This window comes from Tauraco erythrolophus, chromosome 1 (genome assembly GCF_009769465.1).
Source record: "Tauraco erythrolophus isolate bTauEry1 chromosome 1, bTauEry1.pri, whole genome shotgun sequence".
Lineage (NCBI taxonomy): Eukaryota > Metazoa > Chordata > Aves > Musophagiformes > Musophagidae > Tauraco > Tauraco erythrolophus.
In genome coordinates this window covers 40,505,055-40,530,381 of record NC_141465.1, presented here as the reverse complement: position 1 = coordinate 40,530,381, position 25,327 = coordinate 40,505,055, and the positions used below count along the sequence as shown (strand labels likewise).

Sequence of the window (25,327 nt, the reverse complement as noted above, 5' to 3'; positions counted from 1 at the left end):
TGACTTCAGTAACTGTTGCACACCTTGGAAGGCCGGTCTAAACACTGTTTTGGTAGAACACGTGCATATGTTTTACTTTGTATGCTACATGCTAACACTGAGAAAGGATAGTAAAGAAAATGTATGCACATACTGTGATTTACAGTCAGTATGGCCCTTGAACCCATACCAACAAAACCCAAACCTGCAAGTACTGGTTTGATGTACTGTTGAGTAAACGGCCTTGTTTCTTTTCCTGCTGAAACAGTTATTTAGGAGGGAAAGGTTCATTTAAGTCCTGTATCAGAAATAGAAGAAATATGTGCTATCTCAGTAGGAAAGACAGTCTCCCTTTTTCATAATTATAAATGCATGAAAATAACATTATAAGACTGTTTATTTCTCGCTCTTCAATTTTTGATTCAGAATGTCAAATGTAATTATGAAATTCAAACTTCAAGTCAGAGACTTGGGCAATCGTTTAATCTAAATTAATTTCTATTTATGTGTAGAACAAAAATTGTTTTAATAGGTTCTCCTGACATGCATGAATGATTAAGAGAACACGAACATTAATCTTTCTGTGAATTGTTCAGTATATGTGAAAAATACATCCAATATTAGTGCATTAGAAATTCAAAGCTGCAGAGCTTAGGGTTTTTCCCCTTATTTCATTAGAATGTGTTATTTTTGTGGAGGTGATCTGTTGGGTAAGGATACTTTCACGAAAGAGGACTGCCAGCTGAAGTTAGGATCCCGAGACTAATGGTAACATTGATGATAATAAGGATGAAGGTCTGAAGTGAAAGTTGAGGCTTCTAGACTTGTTCCGTGTGATGCTTGCAATGGCTGGCTATTGATGGCTGGTGTTTTTTCCCCTTTGCTGTGGATAGCAGGATTGGCTAGAGAGGTGGAGCACTTGACTAAAACAAGCCAAGGCTCTCTTTATTTGTGTGTTTGATGCCTCGGTTGAGGGAGTTGTCTGTGTTTTACCTCAGACCTGGTTCTCTCAGTGAAGTCAGAGCAGAATGGGTGTGGGTCTCCTTAAAGTAACCGTGCCAAGGAGCTGGCACCTCAATATAAAATGCAGATCTTACTACTACTTAATAAGATCAGCCACATGAAGATGGGCAATTCAGTTTACCATCATTAGCTGAACCAGCACATGGTTCAGCTCTGTTGGTGCAGTGGCTGTTGTGCTCCCTTGCCTGCTCAGGCCTGAAAAAGAGATTTTTCGCACCCTCCTCTTTTCTTGGGGATCTGATCTGTGTTTGCCAGAGCATGAAGCAATGACCTTGGGCTTCTTTGGTTAAGAGGAGACCAGCTGCATAATTTGGGACTATTTAATGGTGGCAGGTTACTGCCTGCAGAGAGAGATTACGAAGAAAAGTAGATTGCTTATTTATCCTTTGCCAGAACATACAGGGATCAACTGTTGTTGCGCAAATAGATGAACCTGTCTCCTCCCTGAACAGCTTTATGTGACTGTGAAGAAGATGAGTATGGGATCAGCAGTTACTATTACAAGGGGATGGCAAGAGGAAGAGAAAGTCCTTCTCCACAGTACTCCTGCCTCACTCCCAAATTGGGGAGTAGGAGAGGTTGTTGAGATGTCAGAGGATGAATGGGGACAGAGAGAGGAAGACTGATGGTGAGCTCTAAGGATGTGAGTGACGCATACCATAGTGGAGAGGAGGAGGAAAGGAAGGCCTTTTCCCAGGAATGGATACTGTGGGAGGACCTCCTCCCTCCACCAACAGCACCCCCACTGATGCTCCCTTGCACAGCCCAGAAGTCCTCCACCCTCTTCCTTCCTGGCCTCCTCCTACAACTGTCTCAACCATTCTTCCCTTGGCTGTAGCATCTTTGATCTCTCCAGCCCCCATGACCCTCCTTGAGCCCTTGGTGCTGCTGCAAGATTGAATCTCTTCATCAGATTATAAGACTAATATACAGTAAAAGAAGCAGGCACACTGGTCTCAGCCACTGTTCTGCCCAGGCTGAGGTCCCCTGGGTGCTTGTGACACAGGGGACACCAGAAATGTTTTCTTTCTTTCATCACTGTTCACATCCGGCCAGAAAATGTAGGAGGTGGCTCTCCGGGGACCCTGTGGCAGAGGGGCTGCCTCTCCATGAACCACAGCAGCCCAGGCGGGTGGCACAGTTCAAGGTTGAGTATGGAAATAATTACAAATTTTTGCTTCTAAAAGCCTAGAGCTTTGCATGGGGCAGCCTCCCACACTGTTGAAGCCCTGGGCATAGGTCACTCCTCCTTCGGATTGTCCTGAGCTCAGAGAAGGGTGAAGGCACTTGTCTAGATAAGGAGGTGGGGATTGACCTCAATCAAGTTACACATTGCTTGTAACTTATTAGGGATGAATAAAATCTGTATCCAGGGAGAAAATGACACTTGCAGAGTTTTATGGTCAAACCTGGGAGTAACTGAGGAAAAAAATGAATTAACCATGTAGTTCATACTGTAGTGTAATGTGTCATTTATATTGCAATGGAATATGATGATGTACTCAAAGGTCTGAAAGGTTTATGTTTTGATCTAAAGCATTGCACTTGCTGTAAAACTTCATGTAAAAATAACTGCACAGAGAAATACATGCTGTAAATGAATTGCAAGAATACATGTTCAGAGAAAAAATGTTTATCATACTAGCCAGACCATGTGTAGGTTCTAATGCAATGAATCTTTTCCAGTGTTTGTGTCTAACAAATGTAATTTAAAAACTCTGAGTGGAAGTGCAGAGATTTTATTTAATGCCTTGCTTAATGACTGACTGATTGTGATGATGAATTATATAGGGCTTTGTCACTAGGAGTCTGCAACAAGAAGATAAGGCAATAATCTTCTATTTCTGTTCTTGTGGGCACATGTTTTGGATTTCGATTTTTTTTTTTAATGACTCATGCAAAGATGCATGATTCATTAATAGGTTAGGAAGAACTGATGATATTCGGGTCTTTTTACTGATAACAGGATCTTGTTCTATAATTTTTACTATTTTCCCAAGTCAGACTCTCCATTCAAGCATGACTCGAAAGTAATTTAATAGCAAAGATGTTGATCAGTGCTCTAAATCCATCTGTAGTAATTCTCATGCACAAGAGACTGCATGATTTCTTTTCTGGCATAGGTTTGAAAATAAGTTCTCTTATTGAGCTTAAAGAAAGCAGTATCATGTCTGGAGATAAATCAGTTTTTAATGTATTAGATTTTAGGATTTTTATTTGAGTATCTGTGATGAAGGGTCTGGTATTGGGACTGGTGCTATTTAACATCTTTGTCAGTGATATGGACAGTGGAATTGAGTGCACCCTCAGCAAGTTTGCTGATGACATCAAGCTGTGTGGTGGTGTGGACATGCTGGAGGGAAGGGATGCCATGCAGAGGGGCCTTGACAGGCTGAAGAAGTGGGCCTGTGAGAACCTCATGAAGTTCAACAAGGCCAAGTGCAAGGTCCTGCACGTGGGTTGGGGCAATCCCAAGCACAAATGCATGCTGGGCAGAGGATGGATTGAGGGCAGCCCTGAGGAGAAGGACTTGGGAGTGGTGGTGGATGAGAAGCTCAACATGAGCCGGCAATGTGCGCTTGCAGACCAGAAAACCAACCGTATCCTGGGCTGTATCAAAAGAAGCGTGGCCAGCAGGTTGAGGGAGGTGATTCTGCCCCTCTACTCTGCTCTTGTGAGACCCACCTGGAATACTGCATTCAGCTCTGGAGTCCCCAACACAAGAAGAACATGGACATGTTGGAGCAGGTCCAGAGAATGGCCACAAAGATGATTTGAGGTCTGGAGCACCTCTCCTCTGAAGACAGGCTGAGAGAGTTGGGGTTGTTCAGCCTGGAAAAGGCTCCGGGGAGACCTTTTAGCAACGTACCAGTACTTACGGGGAGCCTACAAGAAAGCTGGAAAGGGATTTTTAAAAAGTCATTTAGTGATAAGACAAGGAGCAACGGCTTTTTTCAGTTAGATCTAAGAAAGAAACTCTTCCCTCTGAGGATGGTGAAACACTGGCGCAGGTTGCCCAGAGAAGTTGTGGGTGCCCCATCCCTGGAGGTGTTCAAGGCCAGGTTGGATGGGGCTTTGACCAACTTGGTCTAGTAGAAGGTGTCCCTGCCTGTGGCAGGGGGACCGGAACTAGATGATCTTTAAGGTCCCTTCCAACCCAAACCATTCTATGATTTTGTTATTAGTAGCATTTTGCCATCAACTATACATAGTGAGGCAGTAGCAATGGTCATGCTTTACCATAATGAAACTAATTCAGGAAAAGGCTAGCAATCAGGATAAAAATATACCTACGGAGAATAGCAATGCCAGTACAAGTTTTCTTTTTTGCTAGTATACATAAGAGAATTCGAAACCAGAAAAAGCAGCATTATCCAGAACAGTAGCAAAGAGAAAAGTTCATTGTTCTGAATCTCTGAGACAGTGAATTCATAACATCACTGTCATGTGAAGAAACTACATATAGGGGCAGCATATGAAATGTAGAGATGAAATATATGTCTATATATGCTTGTAGCAAGCTGTATATAGCCAGGTTGTGTCCATGAACTGCTGACATGTCCGGCAGGAGCTTTGGTAGGGGGTTTTTCTCCCTCCATCCACTGTTGTTTCTACATTTCTTGTTGTTTTGGAGATACTGAAAACTGTGCGGTTGAGTAGTTCGCTATCCGTAAGACTAGGGAGATAGTATATTACATGTTTTCTAAGGAAATCTGGTGAATGTGGTTGAAACACTTTTTTTTGCCAAGTAAATTTCCGTGTACTGAAAATTATGTTTCATTCACAAGGCAAGATGATATTATTTTTCTGCTACACATCCCACTGTCCCAAGCTTTGCAATCAGTCTTTTTACTCTTTATTTTGAACTGTGCAGATGTTGTCCAGAGTTTGTGAGCATGACAGTTGAATGATGACCTAAGGGTTTAAGAAGTAGCTTTGGTTGGGCAAGTTCATTAATGTGCACTTCTCCTTGGCTTTCTTCATTTTTCCCATATAGGCAGCTGCGGATAGTGACAGGAGAATGGTTTTTTGAAGAGAGAGCAAAGCGCTTCAAACAATCAAATCTTCTTGGAACTGATGTTGTCAGACAGTCTATCCTACGCAAATTCCCAGGTAGGGACCACAAAAAAGAGATTTGCTTGCACTTAGTACACTCAAACCTTGTTTCCAGAGTGTTTAACTTGTGTTGAATTTTGTTCTTCACTGTTGAAGGTGTAAGTATAATCAGTATTTTAATCTTAATTTCATATTTAGATATTACTATGCAGTAATTTGTGAATAATTAATATTTAGGAAAGGTAGACTATAGATGAATGAAGAAGTAACTCTGTGGAGATAGAGTGCTGCTTAAAATCTCACTGTCCAAACAGGTGGACATTATTACTCAGCTCCGAAGCCAGAAGCAGAGACTCTAAAAGTTCATTCTCAATTGCTGCCAGGAAGTTTGGCAGTATGCAGAGATCTAAACTCAGCCATTTTTTGTTTTTGGCTCTCAATTTGTGATGCTGGTGTGTAAAAAGTATTCCATTTTTATTTTTCAACTCTGAATAAGAAAGATAACATTTATATCCTATCCTGTATGCTGGAGCATGGGCTACATCCAGACTACTTGGTACCTCTCAGTTCTCGTTTGGCTTTCCTTTTGCCCATATATCTCCAATAAATTGCACCTGTGCTTCTAAGTACAGAAGACCGTGCTGTCTTGACCAAGCACAGCAAACGTACCATGTGCCTTGCATGGTACCACAGGACCACTGGTTTAAGGAACAGGAGTTTTTCCTGAGTGCTGATGCCTCTGTCTTCACTTAACTACTTCACGCTGCACAGGAGCTGTTATTTAGGTAGCCTGTTTTCAGATGTAGCATTTATCACTTTCAGTAGGAAGATGATGGTTACGGGTGGTTCGCAGGGAGAAGGACTGGTTTACTGCCATTGGAAAAATGCCTGGTGCGAATATACTGCTTGGCAAAATGCTGATCTTGCCAATATCAGTGTCCTTCAGAAACTGCCAAACCAGCAAATATCTGACATTCTTTGGGTTTTGATGTTTTACAGCCTGTCAAATTGGGTATTTTTTGATTTGTTACGTCGTTATTTGATAGATATATTAAAAAATATATTTAAGCCATTTTTCGCACACCTTGCTCCTAGTAGAACAAGCATTTTAATTGGGAGATCATAATTTCATTTAACACAAAGTATTGTACACCACAAAATTATATTTCAGGTCCTTCAGTTATTAAATGTTGTCAGTGATAAATTCAGAGTTGATAATGAGAAACTTAAGAGGGTGTTTTTTGCATGATATTTTATCATATGGTTTTATTTAATATTGAAAAATGGAGAATATATTTTTGTAGGTTATTTGACATGTGCTGGGTTTTTGAGCAAACATTGACACTTTTTTTTTTCTTTTTTTTTTCCCCTCTCACGAAAGATACGGTTTCCAGTAAGGATGAAAGAAGAACATTTAAAGATCAGCCCCAAGAGAATGAAGAAAAAAGGCCAGAAGCATCGGTCTCTTCCACAACTGGGCATAAATCAGTCTTCAGTGGACCTAAAAAGATAGGGTAAAGCCTTTTCTCTTAGAAACCAATAAATTGGGTACTAGCTGTATATGACCGAATGGATTTTGAGTTTCTCCAGCATTCAACATCAGCCTCAAACTTCCATTAGAAACAGTCTTCATTTAAAAGTGCTATAATTAAACTGCTGTTTCCTAGGAAATGCAGCAGTAATTACTCTTCAGCTATAAAGGGAGCAGAAAAAAGGCAATTTCACTCCTGGATTTTTCTTTTTTTATGCTTGGGGTGTCCCTAAAGGCTGGTTTGCTGAAGAAGCAAATGCAAAAAATAGCATTCAGAGGGCCTGTTTTTTTATGTATACTGGTTGGTTATATTCACAAGTGAAATTTTCCTTTAACTTCCAACTGTGCAAATTCAGTCTAACAGTCAAGCAGTGCTCCTTCTTTGTGCGTGTGACAGTGAATAAACAGATATGTTGCTGGTCATCTTGCAGTCTCATTGATGCGTGTAACCCCAGTTTGGCTATACTCTTAGAGGCGTGCATGCTTACTCTTAGGGGACTTAGACAGATGCATTGAATGAATATGAGATTGCTTAGGTGGTGTCTGGAAGTAACCTGAGGTTATTGGGTGCATGAGAAGAAAAATCGGATGAATGTTCATATTGTAGCTGGAGCTCCATGGGTTGGTGGTTGAAAAACTTTGCTTCTGTTGGAAGAAAGAACACGTTTTATTATGAATCCTAAATATAGGGTAGGTAGATAGCTTTCTACAGCTTTTTTACTTCTGAAGAGAGCTGAGTATGGAATGACTTGTTTCAATGACTCCACAAATTAACATGAGTTATTTATCTCTCTTTAATATTGGAAAAAAAGCATCGGAATGCCTCTGGCTTCTCAAATTAAGGTGAAGAAAGAACCAACTTAGGGAATCTACTATAACAGGACCCTAGATGTTAGTCTAAATCATTCTAATTGGCAACTATAGTAAGAGTGCATCAAAGTTTAGTTTTCTAATCCTATATTCATTTAAATCCTTTGTGCGAACCTGTTAGTCATATTCCTCTATGAGAAACAATTATTTTTTATGATTGTCTGTTTATTTTAGTGATGTTCATCATTTTTCAGTTTGTGGCCTTAAATGTTTTCTGGTGGTGACATTCTCCATAAAGAAAACTTAATGCTAAAACAATTAGGCCTGCTTTTCCTGCTATATTTTGTGGCCTCTCTTAGTAGTAGTTCATTATTCCTCCTCTTCCTTCCTTGCTCCTTCTTACTCCCTCAGGTTCCACATTCATGTATCTCATGAGTGGATTTGTTCTAGCAAAGCCATTTTGGGGCCAACGCCTCCTGACACTTGGTCTTGTGGGATAACTTAACAGTCTGCTGTTGTTTGTAAGTCTATGAAGAATACTATTACTTTGCAAAACTTTATTTAATGTCTTTCATTTCTGTCTTATTAGGCCACATGTTGCAGGGTAAGGCGGTGATGTTATGTTTTCCAAAAATAGCATGCTTGGGCCGTTGATGCATTTAATTGTGGAAATTGCAAAGAAATATTTAAGAGAAAATGCATGTAGTGTAATTTGCTAGAGGAAAATACACATACTTAGTCAAAAATACGTTGCTATGTGTGAACTGTAAGAAAAATAAAATTGAGAGAGGAATTTTCACAAAAGGCGCTTCTGGTTCATGTTGAGTAGGAGGGATATTTTAATGCTTTGTGTCTTAAAATGCAGTTTATAGCAAATATGGTGTTTTCTCTTGTTCACAGAAATCAGTTTGGTAACCAGATTTGTTGCTCTATTGACCGTAATATCCAAAGGCGTCTGTATGTCAGATAGACGAAATTAATCAAATGCGCACATCACGGCATTTCAGTCAGACTGCCGTTTCCTGGAGAAACCTTACAATTTTAAAATCTATTATTCTCTGTTTTCATCAGGAGGGTAATTAGGGCAGTTACCAAAGGAGAAAGTAGAAATGAAAAAGATGAAGATGAAAGGTACGCAGGCTCAGATGCTGAGGCTCAAAGTCTGCACAGTGGCAAGTCAACGCCTTGCTCTGAGAGGTAAGCAGCAGAAATTTGGTACAGCTCATGCTGGGATTGACCTAGGAGGGGTGTGTGCTGGTCCTCTGTGTTGCATTTTGTCTTTGAATGCTCAACATTAATACTATCTGAGAAGTAGCATTTATTTTTAAAAAACAAACCCAAAACACACCCCCCCAAAAAAACAAAACCCCACAAATTATCTCCATCCATCTTCCTTTTCTCTCCTTGTGCTCGATTGGTGATTGCTGTCAGTATGTTGTTTTTTGTTTTCTGGCTTTTAATTGACGAACTGTGTTCATGTTACAGAACTGAGGCCCTTTGTTCCAAGGTTTTTCTTCAGTAATGACATGATAATTGATTATAATTTATATTTTCTTCTTCAAAGGCTCCATTTGCTCTTCTTTTTCCATGATTATTGTCCCAGGTATTTCTAATAGAATTCCATTTATCATTCTTCTGGGCTTAAGAGATCTCTGTTATTGTCTCTGATAGCCTTGTAACATGCCAGATGCAACATTCCTCTCACGTCCCACCTCCAAAATGAAGCCAAACAAACAGCTCGCGTTTTTCTTGTTCGATTGGAAAGTCTATGCTGGATGTAGACCCACATTCTTTGCTCAGGTGCACCCACCTAGAAATTTTACAACGTGGATTGAAAAATAATTTGCTATAAGATCAAATAGAAATTTCTAGCTCTCAAACAGTTTTCCTGGGAGACTCCAAATAGGTATACAAGAACGCAGGATGTCAAGTAAAGGGAACATCATGAAGTTTAATTCACCAACAGATGAGCTTTCTTGTTAAAGCAAGAACTTGCTTCCCTCTGTTACCTACAATTCCAAAGCCCAAGTGCTGCATGTTCTGCAACATGCCTGAAGTTGATGGTGATGATCATCTTGAAATTTGATAATTTGATTTTTTTTTCCACTTGATGCTTCAGCACTTACTAGCCAAATCAGATTTAAAGCTAATTTTTCTTCTTTAATCGATACACAGTTCACTAAATTTTCTTTGACTAAGCTAATTATGCCTTCTATATCTAACCAGATTCATACCTGACTTTTATGAGAACAGAAGTAGTATTTTTGCTGGTTTTCTGCCCCCCCCCCCCCCTTTTTTTTTTTCCTTTCATTGAATAGAGTAGAGATGATTGAAGGATCTAAGAGAAAAAAACTTAAGAATCTGGTGTCTCTGCTGCTTAACATTAAGGGTATGCAATATTAAGTAACTTTCTCTAAGTTAAACTCTAAGAGTTTACCGGAATAAGGACAAAAGAATGCTTGTGAGAGATCTGTGCAGCTGTTCTGATGTGCCAGACTGCAAGAAAGTTGTCATGCAATTTAGCCATAAATGAAATAAAATAGTTTTGTTAGGGGTGGTAGAATTCAACAGCTGATAAAGCTCTGTGTGCAGACTTAGAAGGGTAAGTAGAGTGAAGTAGTCTGTAAAAATAGCCTTTAGGTTTGATTGCCCTGCTTGACTTTCACATAAAGCATCAATTTCTAGCTTTCACCCAGAGCCAGGGTGTGGGATTTATTAAATTAGGGATATTGAGTCATTATGGTAGCTTCCTTCTCTACCTGTCATCTCGTCTTCACTTGGCCAAATCAATGTTCTGTGTCGAAGTACGTAGTAACTCATCTGTTTTGCCAGGAGATGGTTTTGGTAGGGGGGCTGAATTATTTTACTGTCTGTGGAAAATATGCGCTTTCAAAATATTAGTTTGTGGAAGAATTGAGGAGCAACTTATGTTTCTCAGTAGAGGGATGAAAATTTCTATCTTGTGAATGCATGGGTAAATGCTTAATTAACATCAGCTGAGGATGTTTGCTTTAGTTCATCTATTGCTAATTTATGGAACTGAGTAGTTGTTATTAAAAATAAAAGCAAAACTTCCCAGGCTGCTCTCTGTAACCGTTTTGAGTTTCAAATTAAAGGAATATAACACCACCTTGTGACACAGTAGCTGTCCTAGGTTTACCTGTGTATTTCTGATTTTTGTAATTACCCTCATCTTTTTAGCTGCATTGCCAAAATTGGTAGTATTTCACCTACCAGCAGGGAAACCGAGAGAAAATTTTTATTCTTTCTAAACGTTTTTGTGTAAGAGAAGATGTACTGAGCTGGGAACAGGGAGTCCCAGGCCACGAGTTCATCTCTGGAGTTGCATTTCTACTCCAGCAAAAATGTTTACTTGTTTTGCAGCTGAATGAACTGGGAGCCTGCCTCAGGATACTTCTAGGAGAAAGAGTGTAGGAATTTCAGGCTCATCTACACAGAACACTACCCCATTGTACTGAGGACTTGTCTACCACATGGAAATGCCTGGCATAGTCACTTTATGACAACATTTTTCTTTTCTTGTCTACTTAATATGTGTATAAAATGTGTTGAACCTCTCTCTAATAGCAGACTGAAATAAAAGCAAGGTACAGAAGAGATCTGTTTAAGCAGGTTTGATGTGCAAGTGTTCAGTCTAACTGATGACTCCTGTAGAACTCCTTGTAACATGTTTTCAAATCTTTTGTCCCAGGCCACTATTACTTCGGAACATTTCTCTTGATTTTCATTAGCTCACACAATGAGGAAAAAAGTCTGTAACAACAATTTTTGTAACAGAGTCACAACAATCCATCAAAAGTGATGTGGCATGCAATAAAACTCAGGTTTTCAATGTTTTGGCTACTTCCATACACTGGCAGGTTTGGAAATTAAGGTATGTTCATCTAAGTCCAACAGCTTTGATAAAATACAGATGACAGCCAGTAACCTTGATTTTTCTGACTTTGCAGCACCAAAGACGCATCTTTCTGTAAACAGATAGGACTAAAATTAAACCAAAGCACATTTAGCAGGATTTGTTGATCATTAGCTCATCAAATTAAAAAGTAACAGTGCATGTATGTGAAGTACACGTGCATGAGAGTGTGTTTATTATACATTATCTACTGTTGTCAATATACAAAATCGGATAGTGATTGTTAAAAAGGTTAGCATATGTTCACTAAAAGGCAAAAACATGGTTGCACAACATTTGTAGACAGGCCTGGTGTTTGGGGTTTTTCTTTGTATTTGTTGTTTTCAATAACTCCACCGATGTGGATTCAGAGCCTGTGCTCACTGCTTAATGCAGTGATGAGATAGGAGCTGTTGTGTTCCAGGGTATTTTTTCTCGGTTCAACAGTAGCTCTACTTAAAATTTCCATTGTGGTAGAGAAGATTTTTACTGCAGTTACTGTAAACATGATATGACAGCCTAAACCAAGTGAAGGTGAAATTCAGCTGTTGCCTAACACAATGAAGATTATTAAGCAAGCCTTTTTTTGGCTGAAAATCCGCTGTAAGTTCCAAAAATTTTCTCCAGCAAATGTTCACCACTATTGTCCTCTGACAATGTATTTTCCATATGGAAAAGGGGGCAATTCCTGCATCTGTTCCTATTTACCAGTAATTTTTTAAAAAGTAATAAGTAGAAATCTATGCAGAACTGTTACTGCCCTGCAAGACTTTTTGAGGTTTCTGTGAGTTGTGGAAAAAAAAAAATGAAAAAACTTGAACTGATGTTTGTGGAGAAAGACGACTAGATCAGCCAAGAACTTGTATTTTTACTGCTAATCAAATTTCAAAGGAAAATAAAACTTTAATTGGAAATGTGTGGAAATACATTTTAAAATAATTTTCATTGTTTCAAAAGGTCAAAAAAGTGCAACAGCTTACCCTTTCTAACCCTCCATCTTCACATGGACTAATCAGTGTTTTCTAGTAGAAAATGTCCCATGGAAAAATTTCTGCCTATTGTGGTATTAGACGGCAATTGGGTTCTGGCATGCTGATCACAGATGCTTTTTTGTCACCTTTACTAACAGGAAACGTGGCAAAAAGACTTGTCCAGCTTTCCTAGCTTTCCAACCTGGTTGAAAGAATCAATCAGTTTGGGTAAAAAGTCATTATTGCAATATAAATAGAACAGTGAGCAAATTGTTGTTTTTCTGGAGAGGATAGAGAGCAGATAGGCAAGGATTTTAGAATATCTGGAGATAGTACTGATGTTAACATTGGCTGTAGAAGTGGCCAGAACTGTCATGTCACTGTAGTTTTCCTTTAAACCAAGGAGCAGCCTGGTAGGAAGTGTTAAATGAGTTGTCACATGTACTGTTGGGATGCGAATGCAGTTTGAAATGAACATGAATGAACGCAGCTTCTACAGCCTGGACAAAAGTTGCCCATTTGGGCTATTCGCAGTTCGGGTAGAAGTGCTAAAACCAGGTGTATGTATAAAGTAATTGTAATTCACCCTTGCCTGTGTTTTTCTTTCCAGGTGATCGTTTCCCTGCAGTGGACCACACAGTTCACCCATGGCCATGTTATTCTAGTAGAATGTTACCATGGCCGTTTTCTTGCACTGGTTTGCTAAATGCGTTGCCTTGGTTTGCTCAAAGTAATAACACTTTAATACTCTTCTCTCCATCCCAGAGGGAGCACTCTTTCACTGAACAGCAGTGATGCAGAGGCCACCACAGGCCATCTGAAAGGGGCCATGGGTCCTATGAACAGAGGCAATGTTTCCATACCTTCCTTCTCGAGGTCTCCGGCGCTCAGCACGCGGAGCATGACCATGGACTATAGCAGGGTAAGTACAGTCATGTAGAGCTGACACCAAATACGGCTGACACCAGCCAAGTCATCTTGTTTGGCATCTGCCCTGTTGGATCAATTTATAGCCCAGAAAGGACAAGCCTGACAGAGAAGATTTTTGTTTCTTCCTTAAGTCTGCTGGGACCAGTGAAGATCTCTAGTAGAGCAGAATTTGTGATGCTCTGTCAGTGATGTGGTTTTTGGTTTAACAGACATTTTTCTTATGTCTAAAAATTGCTGTTCATGTCCAGCATTACATAATGAGTTACAGATTCTGAAGTAGGAAGCACAAGGGATGGGAATAAGCATTTTTGGCACTTCAAGGACTTAAGTAAGTGCTGTGAAGAAAGGATGTGACTTTCTAGCATGCAGTGGGTCCAGTATGCACTGATTGAATTCTAAGGGAAACGTTGCAAGCTCAGCATTTACAGAAAATCAGGCCATACTGATTTTAGTTTTTTTCTTGATTTGGACACTTGACTCTGCATAAATTATGAAATAACACAAAACGTGTGCTAGGTGGTTTACCAAAATGAAAGGCGGGATTCCTCTTGCCTGCCGTTAGGCCTCTTGAGATGTAGGTGGCCCCATCTGAGCTAGCTGCCTTCACCGTTTCATAACAACCAGAAGGATGTGGTTCATCTCAGCCAGAAGCAGGCGCTGTCTTCGTTCCCGGAGAGCCTGCCTGTTTGTCAAGCAGCTCCTCCCGGCTGTGCACTGAGACACCCATCCTGAATGCGTTTCGGTCACCCCTCCTAAGAAACAAGTTACTCTAAGTTGCCATGACTTGAATGTACAAGGAAAGTGAAATTTATAGTCAGAGGTAATGCCTTTTACCATTAATGCTTGGAGGAATGTGGATGAGTGTTTGAGCTCAGAGCCCTATTGAACACGTCATTTTTTTTCTAACTTCCAAATACTTGGTCTAATGTATTGTCTTTTCTATTAAAAACTAAGTTAGTATATATGGAGGGCAGTTTTGGGAGCTGTAAATAAACTAATAGTTGTTTTTATTGATGTTCTTCTGGGCACACAGACTGACTTGATTTCAAGTGCATTAGATTTGGTTGAAAAAGGTCAATCCATTTAATTTAAGATGAAGTTATGTCATTAGTTATTCCTTTACAGGAAGGCAAAAAGCCATAATGATGTCAATCATATTTGCTTTATTTAATGAGTTATACTGGCATCATTTAATTGGTTCAAGTCCATTCGGTTTTACCCTGACTGAAGTCATTATGCTGGTATAAAAACATGATTTATCTTTTTTCTTTTCCTTTTTTTTTTAATTAATTTCCAGGCTAAGTGAACTTTTAATAGATCTGAATGTTTCACTTCCCTCCTCTCACTTCTGATGTGTTGCTCTGATTCTTCAGTTGCAAACTCAGAATTTATGCATAAATCACATCTTTGTGCAAATCTTATGCGTGATCTGTGGTAAGCAGAGCAGATTAGATTGTAATCTAAATATATTCAGTAATAGACTTGATGCTAAAGGAGATTTGGAGTGGGACATAATAGGAATGACAGTTTTGTAGACTGATAGTGAATAAGCTTGCTTTTTGCATTTATGGGATATACATTTTTCTTATTGGGCAGGACACTGGCTTAGAAAATGGCATGATTATTCCAACAAGTGAAAGCGTACCTGAAGATCTAGTAAAGCAGCACTGTAGGAAAGCATCTGGAACACCTTCCATTGCAGTTTCTAGGGTATCTTTGTCATCAGGCAAGTATTAAGTCTTTTCCTTCTTTCTGCCAGCCTTTATCATCAAAGGATTATTCCTGTTCTTGTGACTCTGCTCCTTTTGTTTTTAAAGCATGCTGAAAGAGCAGATGTAAGTTTCATAAATTTGTTCAATTTCATTTTGAAAAGTCTTCCCTTTTGCTGACCAAGTTTCTACCATAAGTTTTACATTTGAAAAAGTAGTAATCCTAACCCCAGTAATATTGGCACAATCGGGTAAATCACATGCTCTTAGAATCGTTACAAGATTTCATTCATAATTGCACATTGTTAAATCATTTTCTGCATGGTCAACTGTACAAAATACTACCTACTTGCAATTTGTGCAAAATACTACTGTACTGCTGCTGTTATTTGGCAAATTTGGAAAACAATGAGCTGTCAGAGAACAAGTCCCTTACAGACTTCATGTCATTTCATTTTATACATGATGCAATGAACCAGTCTATTCAGCGGTAATTTACCTCATTTCGTTGAAGGCTGTTCCATACATGTGGTTTGCCCAGGAAAGTGCTGTCAGAGTCACTTTGCAACAGTGGGAGGAGGTGATCCTGTTCCCATCTGAAACAGGAGGCAGGAGCGCCCTGCACTCTTCTGCTTCTCCCAAGCACTTGGTCGGCTTCTTACAGAGTGGGTTCAGGTTTACAGGTTTCTCTCTGAAACACAGCAGGGCTCGCTTTATTTCAGCTGAATTTAGCCATAGCAGAAGCCTAGTGGCATATCCCACAGAGCTAATGTTCTTCACCTTAGATTTTTCAACTTGAAAGCATCAGTTTCTTTGAGAATATTGTACAGCGTGACTCCAGGCAGAGGTATAATGGACTGCTACTTCTTTATGAAGTGATGATTCTTGTGTTTCTGTTGCCTTATCAAATAAAGGTTTTCCTAGTAGAAAAGAACTGAACTCATGTGACCAAAGCAGATGGATGCCAAACAAAATTGCCGGCAACCTGTGAACAACTCTTCATTATCTCCTTCTTGGAGGATCTCAAAGACATTAAGTTCTGGGGAGTGACCTTTCCTGTCACATGAGCTATAGCCCAGGTAGAAGATGAACAGTTAAAAACTTTCCAGATTCATACCTGTAGAATCTAAAAGTATTCTCTTCCCTCTCTTTTTTTTTTTTTTAATCAATGTATTGAACAATAGCATAAAAATTTTTAATGTGGAGGACTAAGAAAATCTTTCTCAAACACATCTAATACGTCTTCTGCCTATAGAGTGGATGAGAGCACTGTAGGACAGAAACAAACTTCTTCAGGTCTTGAAACTTGTTTGCCTCCTCCCCCTTTCTGCACAGGGAGCACCAGTAATGGCAGAAGTAACTTTTTATGTCCATCTGTGTCCCTAGTTGATTGATTGTGAAGCAGACACTGGGGGGAGTTTGGTGGTGGTGGGAGATGCATTCCAAGTGTTCACAGTGGTTGTCACAAGTTTTGCAATATTCCAGGCTGACAGGCCTACTAGAGAAAGTCAAAAGCTTGATCTGTATTATCATCCATGGGAGACAATTACTGCAGATAAATAATGCAGGGGAAAAAGTACTGACCAGAAGGCTGAACAGCATCAGAAAGCATATTTTTCCATTTATCATGTTGATGTCCAGTTGTCATAGAATTTGAGACAGATACCTAAAATATTGTTTTGATGTTTTTTCTTAAAAAACGGTTGGGTTTGGGGCAGCACTTATTAAGGTGTAGAAGATGAAATGGAATGTTTTTTGTACAAATTATAGCAAACATTTTAATTGTTTTTATCTTTCAGACCGTAGTCGATCTGAGATTGATTTGAGTGAATCTTTCTCTGAAGGAAATGAGGATACTCTGAGCACAAGAAGCAAATCTGTACCTAGTGCCTTAGATCAGGAACTGGTGAGTTACAAATACGTAAATGTTTGCATGACAGAAATCCTGTTTGTTCAGATATAAGAAATCAGCACTATATGTATATCTATATAAAATAAAAGTAATGCAGAACATTATTTCAGGGATATTTAATGAGTTTTTAAACAGCTTCATCTTTTGATTATGTAGCCTATAGACTGATTCCAATGAATAGTCATGGTTACAGTTGGTTATTGATTTGCTGTTTTTTGAGTTTACAGGTGAAAGAAATCTGGCCTGAAAATAAACCAGGACAAGGCACTATGTTACACATGGTCCAAAGTTTTGTTGATTCATACTTTCTTAGATTTTAATTTTTATGCTGAGAAATACTATACTTTAAAGATTTTAATCTTTGTCTGCTTTTGATTTTCCCCTTACATGTTTTTTAGCAATTGAAGCCCCAGCTTTCTGTTCTGTCACTGTTGCTTGCCTCTTCTTCCTGTTCACTGTTTCTCCCATACATCTCTACACCTTTTTCTATGTATTCTGTGGGCTGCTTTTCCTAAAGTGATTCACAACTTCCCTCTCCTCTTATGCAGGAATCCAAGATACATAAGTTGCAGATGTGCATCAATGCTAAAAAAAAAAATTCCCAGCTTGTTAAATATGTGTGAGGAGGGAGAAAAGTTATTTAAGTAGTTCTTAATCTAGTCATAGTTTGTTATTGAAGCTTCCAATGTGTGCTTGTGGCTTAAAAAAACCCATAACCCTCTTTGTTATGGTTTATGCATTTTGTCTATTGCCATGGTACTTCCCTACCATCTGCTCTTTCAGAAAAGCCTTGGCCATGGGAAATGTCTCCCCTTCTTCTTGCATTTGATCCTTGTGACTTGGTGCAAAACAATATGTTGGGATTCCCATCTGTTTCTTGTACTGTAAGCACTCAAAGAATTTACCTGCAGCATTGCTGTGTTTGGGTTAATCTTCAGGGAAACAAAACAAGCCCTTCCTGTGTGTCAGATTTCTGCAGAAGAAAAACTTCAAGAATAAGTGGTTTATTTTTTAATTGTTGCAAAGAAAAAGGATGTGTTACTGATTAAGAAGTTGAAAAAGATTGCAGAAGAAAAGCACAAAATAAGAAAAGACAACCTTTAAATATTTTTATGTTAGTTTCCTTCTCTAAGTGACAGGATGCGGTAGTTATCTCCTAGGAATTTATCCGAGGCAGGTGCCAGAAATGCCAAGTCTAGAGTGGTTTTCTGTTCTTTGGTTATTTTTTTTAATCTTCCTCATATTCAGAGATTTGTTCTTTTTTCTCTTTTCTTTTTTTTTTTTCCCTCCTCTTTCTTTTCTTGCTGACTCTGAATGACATTTCAGATTGCATCTCAGCAACTCTCTAGCTGCTTTGCTAATGTAGGGGACCTCTTGTGGCATAAACTTGATCTAGTTGCTCTGGGGTCTGCGAGAATCCTAATTCCCCTTTAAACTTAGTTCTTAACGGGGTTCATAGATCTCTGATTCTACCCATGTTCTCACTTGCTCTGTCTTATGAAATCAATTGGCTGCATTCATCAGCTTTATTGTTACTGTGTTTTTTAGGGTAGTTTGACTCACAGGAGTCCTTCAGACATATGCATTATGGATTCAGACTTTTGAGGTAAAGGTTGTATTCCTGCTGGAGTTTAGCTTCTTTGATGCTTGATATAAGAGGCAAAAGAAAGATATCTGGTGAAAATAACAATGGTTTCTGCAGCCTGAGAAAAGTTACACCTTCTTTTCTCCTGGACAGCTGGTGGAGCTAGCTGAGGTCCTTCAGTCTCTTATTCAGAGGTGGTGGGAGCTGATGGCAGTGGTGAGGGAGATGGCACATGTCGATAGAATACGCAGATCGCTGGAATTTATCAGCTGAAAGGGTGGGAAAAGCCTTTTAGCCACATTGCTCCCAGCTTTATCAGGAAAACCCATTACACATACCAAGAGATCAGCTGGAGGACTGAATGAGTATTTTGCTTCTCTAACTTCGTATTGCCCTTGATAGTGAAAAGGGCAGAAACCTGCCCACTGTGGTACGTCTTTGTCAAGGAATATGGGGAACCAGTTAAATCTAGTGTTGCGTTCAAGTGTGAGCACCTTATCTGGAGAGGCGTGTGTTGAATTCCTGACGAAGTAGTGTTCATTACATGCTCAGCTGCTTTATTAGAAGTAATGGGATAATATGCGTTTTATAACCCCCACTGGAGACCGTGAGATTAATGTCCTGCTAGCTCTAACTTTAATAAGCTTATAACACTAACCAATTACATAGTTGCAGTTCTGTAACACCTCCTGAGAAACATAATCATTGTGGTGCAAAACGAATAATGAGCATAGGTTAAGTGTTTACCTTTTTTTTTAGTTTTAGATATCTGCTTGCAGACAAAAATTGGTACTTAGCTAGCTGTCATCAGGACTTTTTGTGGAGCCCTGTGAATATTTGAGTGTCTAAACCTGAAACACCCCAATCTAAAGAGGTTGCCTTATTTTTTTTTGTCCTGTATTTAATTATTCAGCAATATAAATGTAGCATTTTCATTTTAAAGTCCACAGGTATGTATACAACAGTGTAAAGGAAAGAGTTTTGCATGTGTTACCAGAATTGCTTCTTCCCGTTGTATGGGCAAGAGTAAGTTGTGTATTCTTGTGCTGAGTTTTAAACTTGGTCTGAATTCTGAAGTCAATGAGGACAGTGGGAGGGAGGAGTGGGGTGGGTGGTTTTTTTTTGTTTGTTTTATTTTAGTTTTTTTTTGCGTTTTACTTTTGAAGGATTCAGTGCTCTGTCTGTCTTCCTGAAATAGTTAGGGTCTCCATGAACTTTTTCCTTAGAGTGTAAGATTTCTGTGACTCCTTTATCCGTGGAGTGGTAGCAGTGCGCTGAATAGAGGAGGAAAAGACCAGCAGAGGAGGCTCATTGTAAGAACATGAAGCTAAGAGGAATGTTTGCTTCAGTATGTAAATTTTGGGCCCAAATAGAGTGATGACTTGTCCTGATTTCCATTTGCTCAATATTCAATACACAATTGCAATTGGAAAGTAGCAATAGAAAATTTTATATCACATTCAGCTGATGTTGTTTCAGTTCAGTCACTGGAGCAAAGAAGAGATGTAACAGTTTTATGCATGCTAATGACAAATGCTCTGCAGATCTTCACATGAACTGTGACAATTCAACTCTCCAGCAGCACTTCTCTGCTCTGTTTTACCTGATTAGCACAGAAATCTTTGAAGCTTCTGAGTTTGAAAACAGTGCTTCTCTGTTTAGTTCAAAAGAGTGAGAGCGACTAAGCAATAGTGTGAGGTAGGTCACCACGGGATATTTTTATAGCTGCATAGCAGATATAAGGAAGTTGAACGTTTGACTTCCATTAAAACTAAAAGCAGAGTCTTTCAAAATACCTGCCATAAGGTTTAAGGAAACACTTGACATTTCCAAGCTACACTGAATAGGATGATAGCTGTCTGTTGTTTTTTTTTTCTGTAACTTTTACTTAAAGTTAACAGTCCTATTAAGACCGTTGACCAGATTTTTTTTTAGATTTTACTTTATTGCTGTGTTTAAAAAATGAAAATTATTTTTTCCTGTATATAAGCTAAAGATGTTACAGTTCAGTCTTAGTTATTAAAATTCAAGTGTATATATGAAGCTGTGCAATTACTGATTTTTTTCCTCCATTTTTAAAAATTATTAAAATAATACAGGAACTTAATTATTTTTAAAACATGCACATCAACTGGATTTTTGTTTACCCCTCAAATATATTCAGTGTGTATGATGGCAGGACAAGTTTCTTCCCCTGTGGTTTGACAGTAACCTGGAACTCTGTGTTGCCTGTTAGAAAGTCGGTCTGTGTTAATGATCATGTTCATGAAATCGTCACCTGTCATCAATGACAGTGTGAAAGCGTGCAAGTGCAATGCAAATTGTGTGCTTGTTCGTTTGTGTGAGAGTAACTGATATAAATATGGATAATAATTGGAAAACTGAATTGGCTGATTATAAAAAAATATGTCCCATAAAAACGTGGAACCTGGGCTGTAACCAGGGAATTAATCATCTGCTGGCTTCTAGCTACAAAATGTCTTCCAGTAAACCAGTATCGATGATCCCCTGGTCCCTGGTATGGGATCTTAATTCCCTCATTTCTTTCATTAAGATTTTAAAAGTTCTCACTGTGCCCCTCTAAGATTTCTGAACCTGAACTCCTGAATGCAAATAGTAGTAAGTAGAATAAAGTAATCCACATGGGATTGTTAGTAGGTATGGAAGTGGGTTTTGTTTATGTGTGCAGTTGTTGGCCATGCAGAAGTGTGCACCTCCAGAATAAGATATGAAGTATATGTGTCAAGTTTTTCAGTTCTTAAGCAATTGAACCCTGAAACCCTAACAGCATCTTTTCCCCTTGTACTGTGTGCCTGTGCAAAGATGTGGAAAATGTAAATCGAAATTCCTCTAGAGATTAGAATTTTGAATGCATCCTGCACCATCTTCCTAAAGTGGAAAATATATGAAACAAAAGTAGGTGACAGAGGCTGACCAAATATGGAGCAGAACGCAACGACTAAAATGCCTGTTTGTCATTTAGGATTATCTGGATGAAACAGAAGATGATATTGATGACATAGTGGCCTCTCGTTACTCAAGGAAACATGAACATTTGACAAGTGGATTGTCAACAGTAAGATCTTGAGTAGAAAACGTTTGCTTTTTCCTTCCACAAATGCCCATTGTTCCTTCAAAAAGAAGTTTAACTTCATATCGCTCAGCAGCAGATCATCTTTCATCCTGCGCTTGAGAAACATCCTTTAACATTAGATTTTCTATTATATTTTTAATGCTGTTCAATTCTGAAATACTGTTCTCTGCAGCATATGGAAAGATAAAACCATTTTGCATACTCATTAGCAGATTTCCTTACATGCTCAGGTTACTACCAAGCTTGCATGTGGAGAAGGCAAAACATAGGTATTTGCAGTATGTAACTCCTCAACTTTGTAGACATGTGCTTAATCTTAATTTACTTTAAATGAAGAGAACATGAAATGAAAAGATCTTCCATCTCAAACGACTTTCTGGTTGTTCAGGTTCTTGGGACACAAATACTCGCCTGTGTGTTTGCATACATACCACTTCTGTGGCATTGTTGTCCATCCCCCAACCCATCTTCTCCCATTCTTCATGACATCATTGCTATGCCACCCACATCTGAAAAGTATGTCTCTTTACAGTGAGGAGGGAGATACTTGGGGATTTTAATTGTCGACAACTTTTCTATCTTCTGCGATAATTGTAGTATTTTTCTGTTATATCCTTTTGTTTCTTGTCGTACCCACAAACTATATACTGTAAATCAGATATTTGAGTCTAGCAGTTGTGTAACTGTTGCAACTTAATGTTGGTTTTAAAAGGATAGCTGCATTTTCAGGTTGTAACTGATGCTCAGAATTCAACAAAATTGATATAACAAGCCTTGTGCAGTTCAATATGCAGTCTGTTATTCACTGGGAAAGAAAAATAATAATAAAAGTAGCTTTTAACATGTCTAGTTTATTACTACCTGCTGTGTACCTAATTTTTGGGATCTGACATTTAAGATGTAGGCAACTTCTGGCATCTTCAGAAAAGTCCTGGAGCCCTCTATGGCTACTATTCTTCATGACTTGTGCCTAAGAATAGCATATAGAGTACCAGAAAACTGCAACAAACTCCAGGTAGAAGATGAGAGAGTTGAAGAGGATGAAGAGAGATGAGGAGTCTGTATGCTAAGAGGGAAGAGAAAATTTGGTCCACGACAGTAACCAACAAACTGTCCTTTTGAGGCTGTGTCCTTGTTGGTCTCCATACAAGAGGGCCCAGGAAATGCCAACTGAAGTTTTGACCCCAAAGAGATGGAGTTGGCTGAATCCGAGCTTGACTTACCTGGGGAGGAGAAAGGGCTGAGAAAATTGCCATCACAGGGCATTTTGGTATCTCAGATCTGGCCATGTCCAGACCCTTTTCCTTTCTGATTTGTGTAGTACACAGACACAACAAAGACGTGGCACTTCAAATTGGACTTGAACAAATGTAGCCTGTTGACGTTGCTCTAATTAGACCCACTTACCCGAGGTTGACTATGACTCATTGTCTCCAATGCTTGCTGATCCCATGGATTTTATAGACAATCATTTTTATTTCCTCAGAATATTGATATGAGGGTTGCAAATGTTTAAGTGCTTTCTCTGTTTAGGCCACTAATTGAGGAACTGCATTTAGAGAGCCTTCCCTCTGTACTGGAGGCAGAGTTCTGTCTGTGCATTGGGTTTTGTCCTCTGTTGTAGATTTCCCTTTGACCTTTTTCTTAAGGAGAGTGTAGCTTTTCCACTGCTGTGGGTTTGAGATAATCTCACATCTCAGTGCTCTCATTTCTCTGTATTCACTGTGGCATGATTTTTTATGTCACTGCAATGCTATGTTAATGGCAAAGTTTCAAATGGCAAGCTGCTTCTCCCTGCAAGAGCAGGTCAATTTTACAAGGTCTTTTCTATTCCCCTTAAGTGTGTATTACTGCTTACTAAGATTCCCCCTCTCTCTTATTTTTGCCTCTACTCTGCTTGTTGTAAGTCTTTGAGCCTTCTGCACTGTGCAGATTTTTTTCATATACTCATCTGTCAAATGACAGTATACTATTAAGTCACGTTGAAATAATGTTATTAATGAACAGTAGACTCTAACTGCATGCTTTTTCTTTGTTTTTTCTTTCTTTTTTTTTTTGAATATGAGTATTTAAAGTATAGTATGGGTACTCTGACAATGAGCATTTGAGGTAAAGGAAAAAATATCTCAAAGGGTAAAGATACTTGAAATCTACCTGTAGCATGAGTGAGCAGAAATGGAAAGTGACATCAAACAAGAACTGTATCGCAGCATTAGGGTATTTTTCTTTGTGTTTTTCCAAAGCTAATGCATGAGCTGCGTATTTAGTTTTCCCTGCATCCTCCACCGATTCCTCTCCTAAACGCAGTAACGTGGTGTTGTCAAGACTCATCACATCAGTAAGACTGAATTGTTCCAGTGCCTTACTGCAGCATTAAGATACGATGCAAAACAAATATAATTCTTAGTGAGGTACTAAAATGAAGCTCTGCATCCTCCATGTGTCATGGTTGTTTACTACTTATGAAAATGGAAAATGAATAGATCTCTTAAGGACATTACATTTAGTGTATATGAAGTATGTCTAGTGTAAATGCCACAGAGCAGAGTCTGTGAGGAAAAACGTCAAGCATATCAAATACTTCTACTAAACTTGTGTTATCTTATTTGTGGTTTGTAAGCAATTCAGAAATTGTTTGCATAAATTCTAGAGTCAGAGGTCATGTATTTGTTTAGGACTTTCTGCTGAGTTTTTTTTCCAATCATTTATCCCTCACTTCCCACTCATCTAAAGATCAAGAAAAAAAAAATAATTCAACAGAGAAAACTTGTCCATCTCTTCATGTTGGTATAACCTTGTTTGTTTTCTGAAGTGGACACACAAATTGTTACTTTCCTGTTACAGGGATAATTTAGGCATTTTGTAGCGCATACTTGGACTGTGAAGTTCACTAACACTGTCCAAGGATACACACTTTCATGTACGTTAGAGGTGGAAATGCATAAATGGTAAAGGCTGGCATTTAGCTTGAGGCATGTTAGGAATAGCAGGAAATATGCCATGTTTGTCAGTGTGTGCTGCTAATTCTCCAGTAATTTTAACCAGTCCTGTTCATGGATTTTCAGCCGATTGTACAAAGGAATAAAAGGATAAGCATTTTTTGTTTTTTAAATTAAGGAAAACGTGGCCAGTGCTTGAGGTCATTGGTAAAATTTCCAGATACTGCTCTAACAAGCAGAGGGGGGTAAAATGTTTCCCTCAATATTCTATTACAGGATTTTTTTTCCCAGAGTAACACGTTTCAACATTTGCGTGCATTTCTTCATCTATTCTTACAAACCCCACAGAGGAACTAAAATTTCTTACAAAGGTGCCAATCCTGCAACTATATGAATACTTAGTGTTTTACTAGCTTAAGCGAGGATTGACTTCATGCAGACGTAAATGAGGAAAAATCTAAACTTAATCCAAAATAAATCCAAATCTGCTGAATTGGTATTCAAAAATGTAATTTATTTTGATGCAGCAGGTACTTCATTTTTATTTAATTACTTCGAGCCATGTGTCCTTCAATACTTGAAGTATATGGAAAACATTTAGCATTTCTCCGATTTGGTGATATCTTTTTCTGTTTTGCTTGCTGTGCCTTTGCAATACAAACTTCCTTTACCTGTCTGTGTAGGTAAATATTTGTCACTGCGCTTATCTTTCTTATTGCAGCTATCTAATTCTCTCTTCTCTTAATCTTTTTCACTGCCTTCTGTAAAGAACTCCCCAGAAGGCTCTGACAGAAAGTGGACATATTTAAATGTGCCTGAAACAGATGGTGATACTGTGAGTTCTCCTGAATCCTCTGCTTAGCTTACTTTTA

At 38.8% G+C, this 25,327-nt stretch overlaps 1 protein-coding gene across 2 annotated transcripts in view; it reads left to right on the top strand.

Moving 5' to 3' along the window:
* SYTL5 (synaptotagmin like 5) overlaps nucleotides 1-25,327 on the top strand; it is a 62,643-nt gene that overhangs the window by 22,242 nt on the left and 15,074 nt on the right. Inside the window, exons 3-10 of one of the 2 annotated variants that reach the window (XM_086608628.1) lie at nucleotides 5,000-5,115; nucleotides 6,440-6,572; nucleotides 8,471-8,596; nucleotides 13,052-13,208; nucleotides 14,813-14,942; nucleotides 16,725-16,831; nucleotides 21,406-21,498; nucleotides 25,225-25,290. In XM_086608628.1, the coding sequence (XP_086464754.1) occupies nucleotides 5,000-5,115; nucleotides 6,440-6,572; nucleotides 8,471-8,596; nucleotides 13,052-13,208; nucleotides 14,813-14,942; nucleotides 16,725-16,831; nucleotides 21,406-21,498; nucleotides 25,225-25,290 (928 nt within the window). The remainder of the gene's footprint in view (nucleotides 1-4,999; nucleotides 5,116-6,439; nucleotides 6,573-8,470; nucleotides 8,597-13,051; nucleotides 13,209-14,812; nucleotides 14,943-16,724; nucleotides 16,832-21,405; nucleotides 21,499-25,224; nucleotides 25,291-25,327) is intronic. The other variant, XM_086608637.1, reaches the window with a different exon arrangement.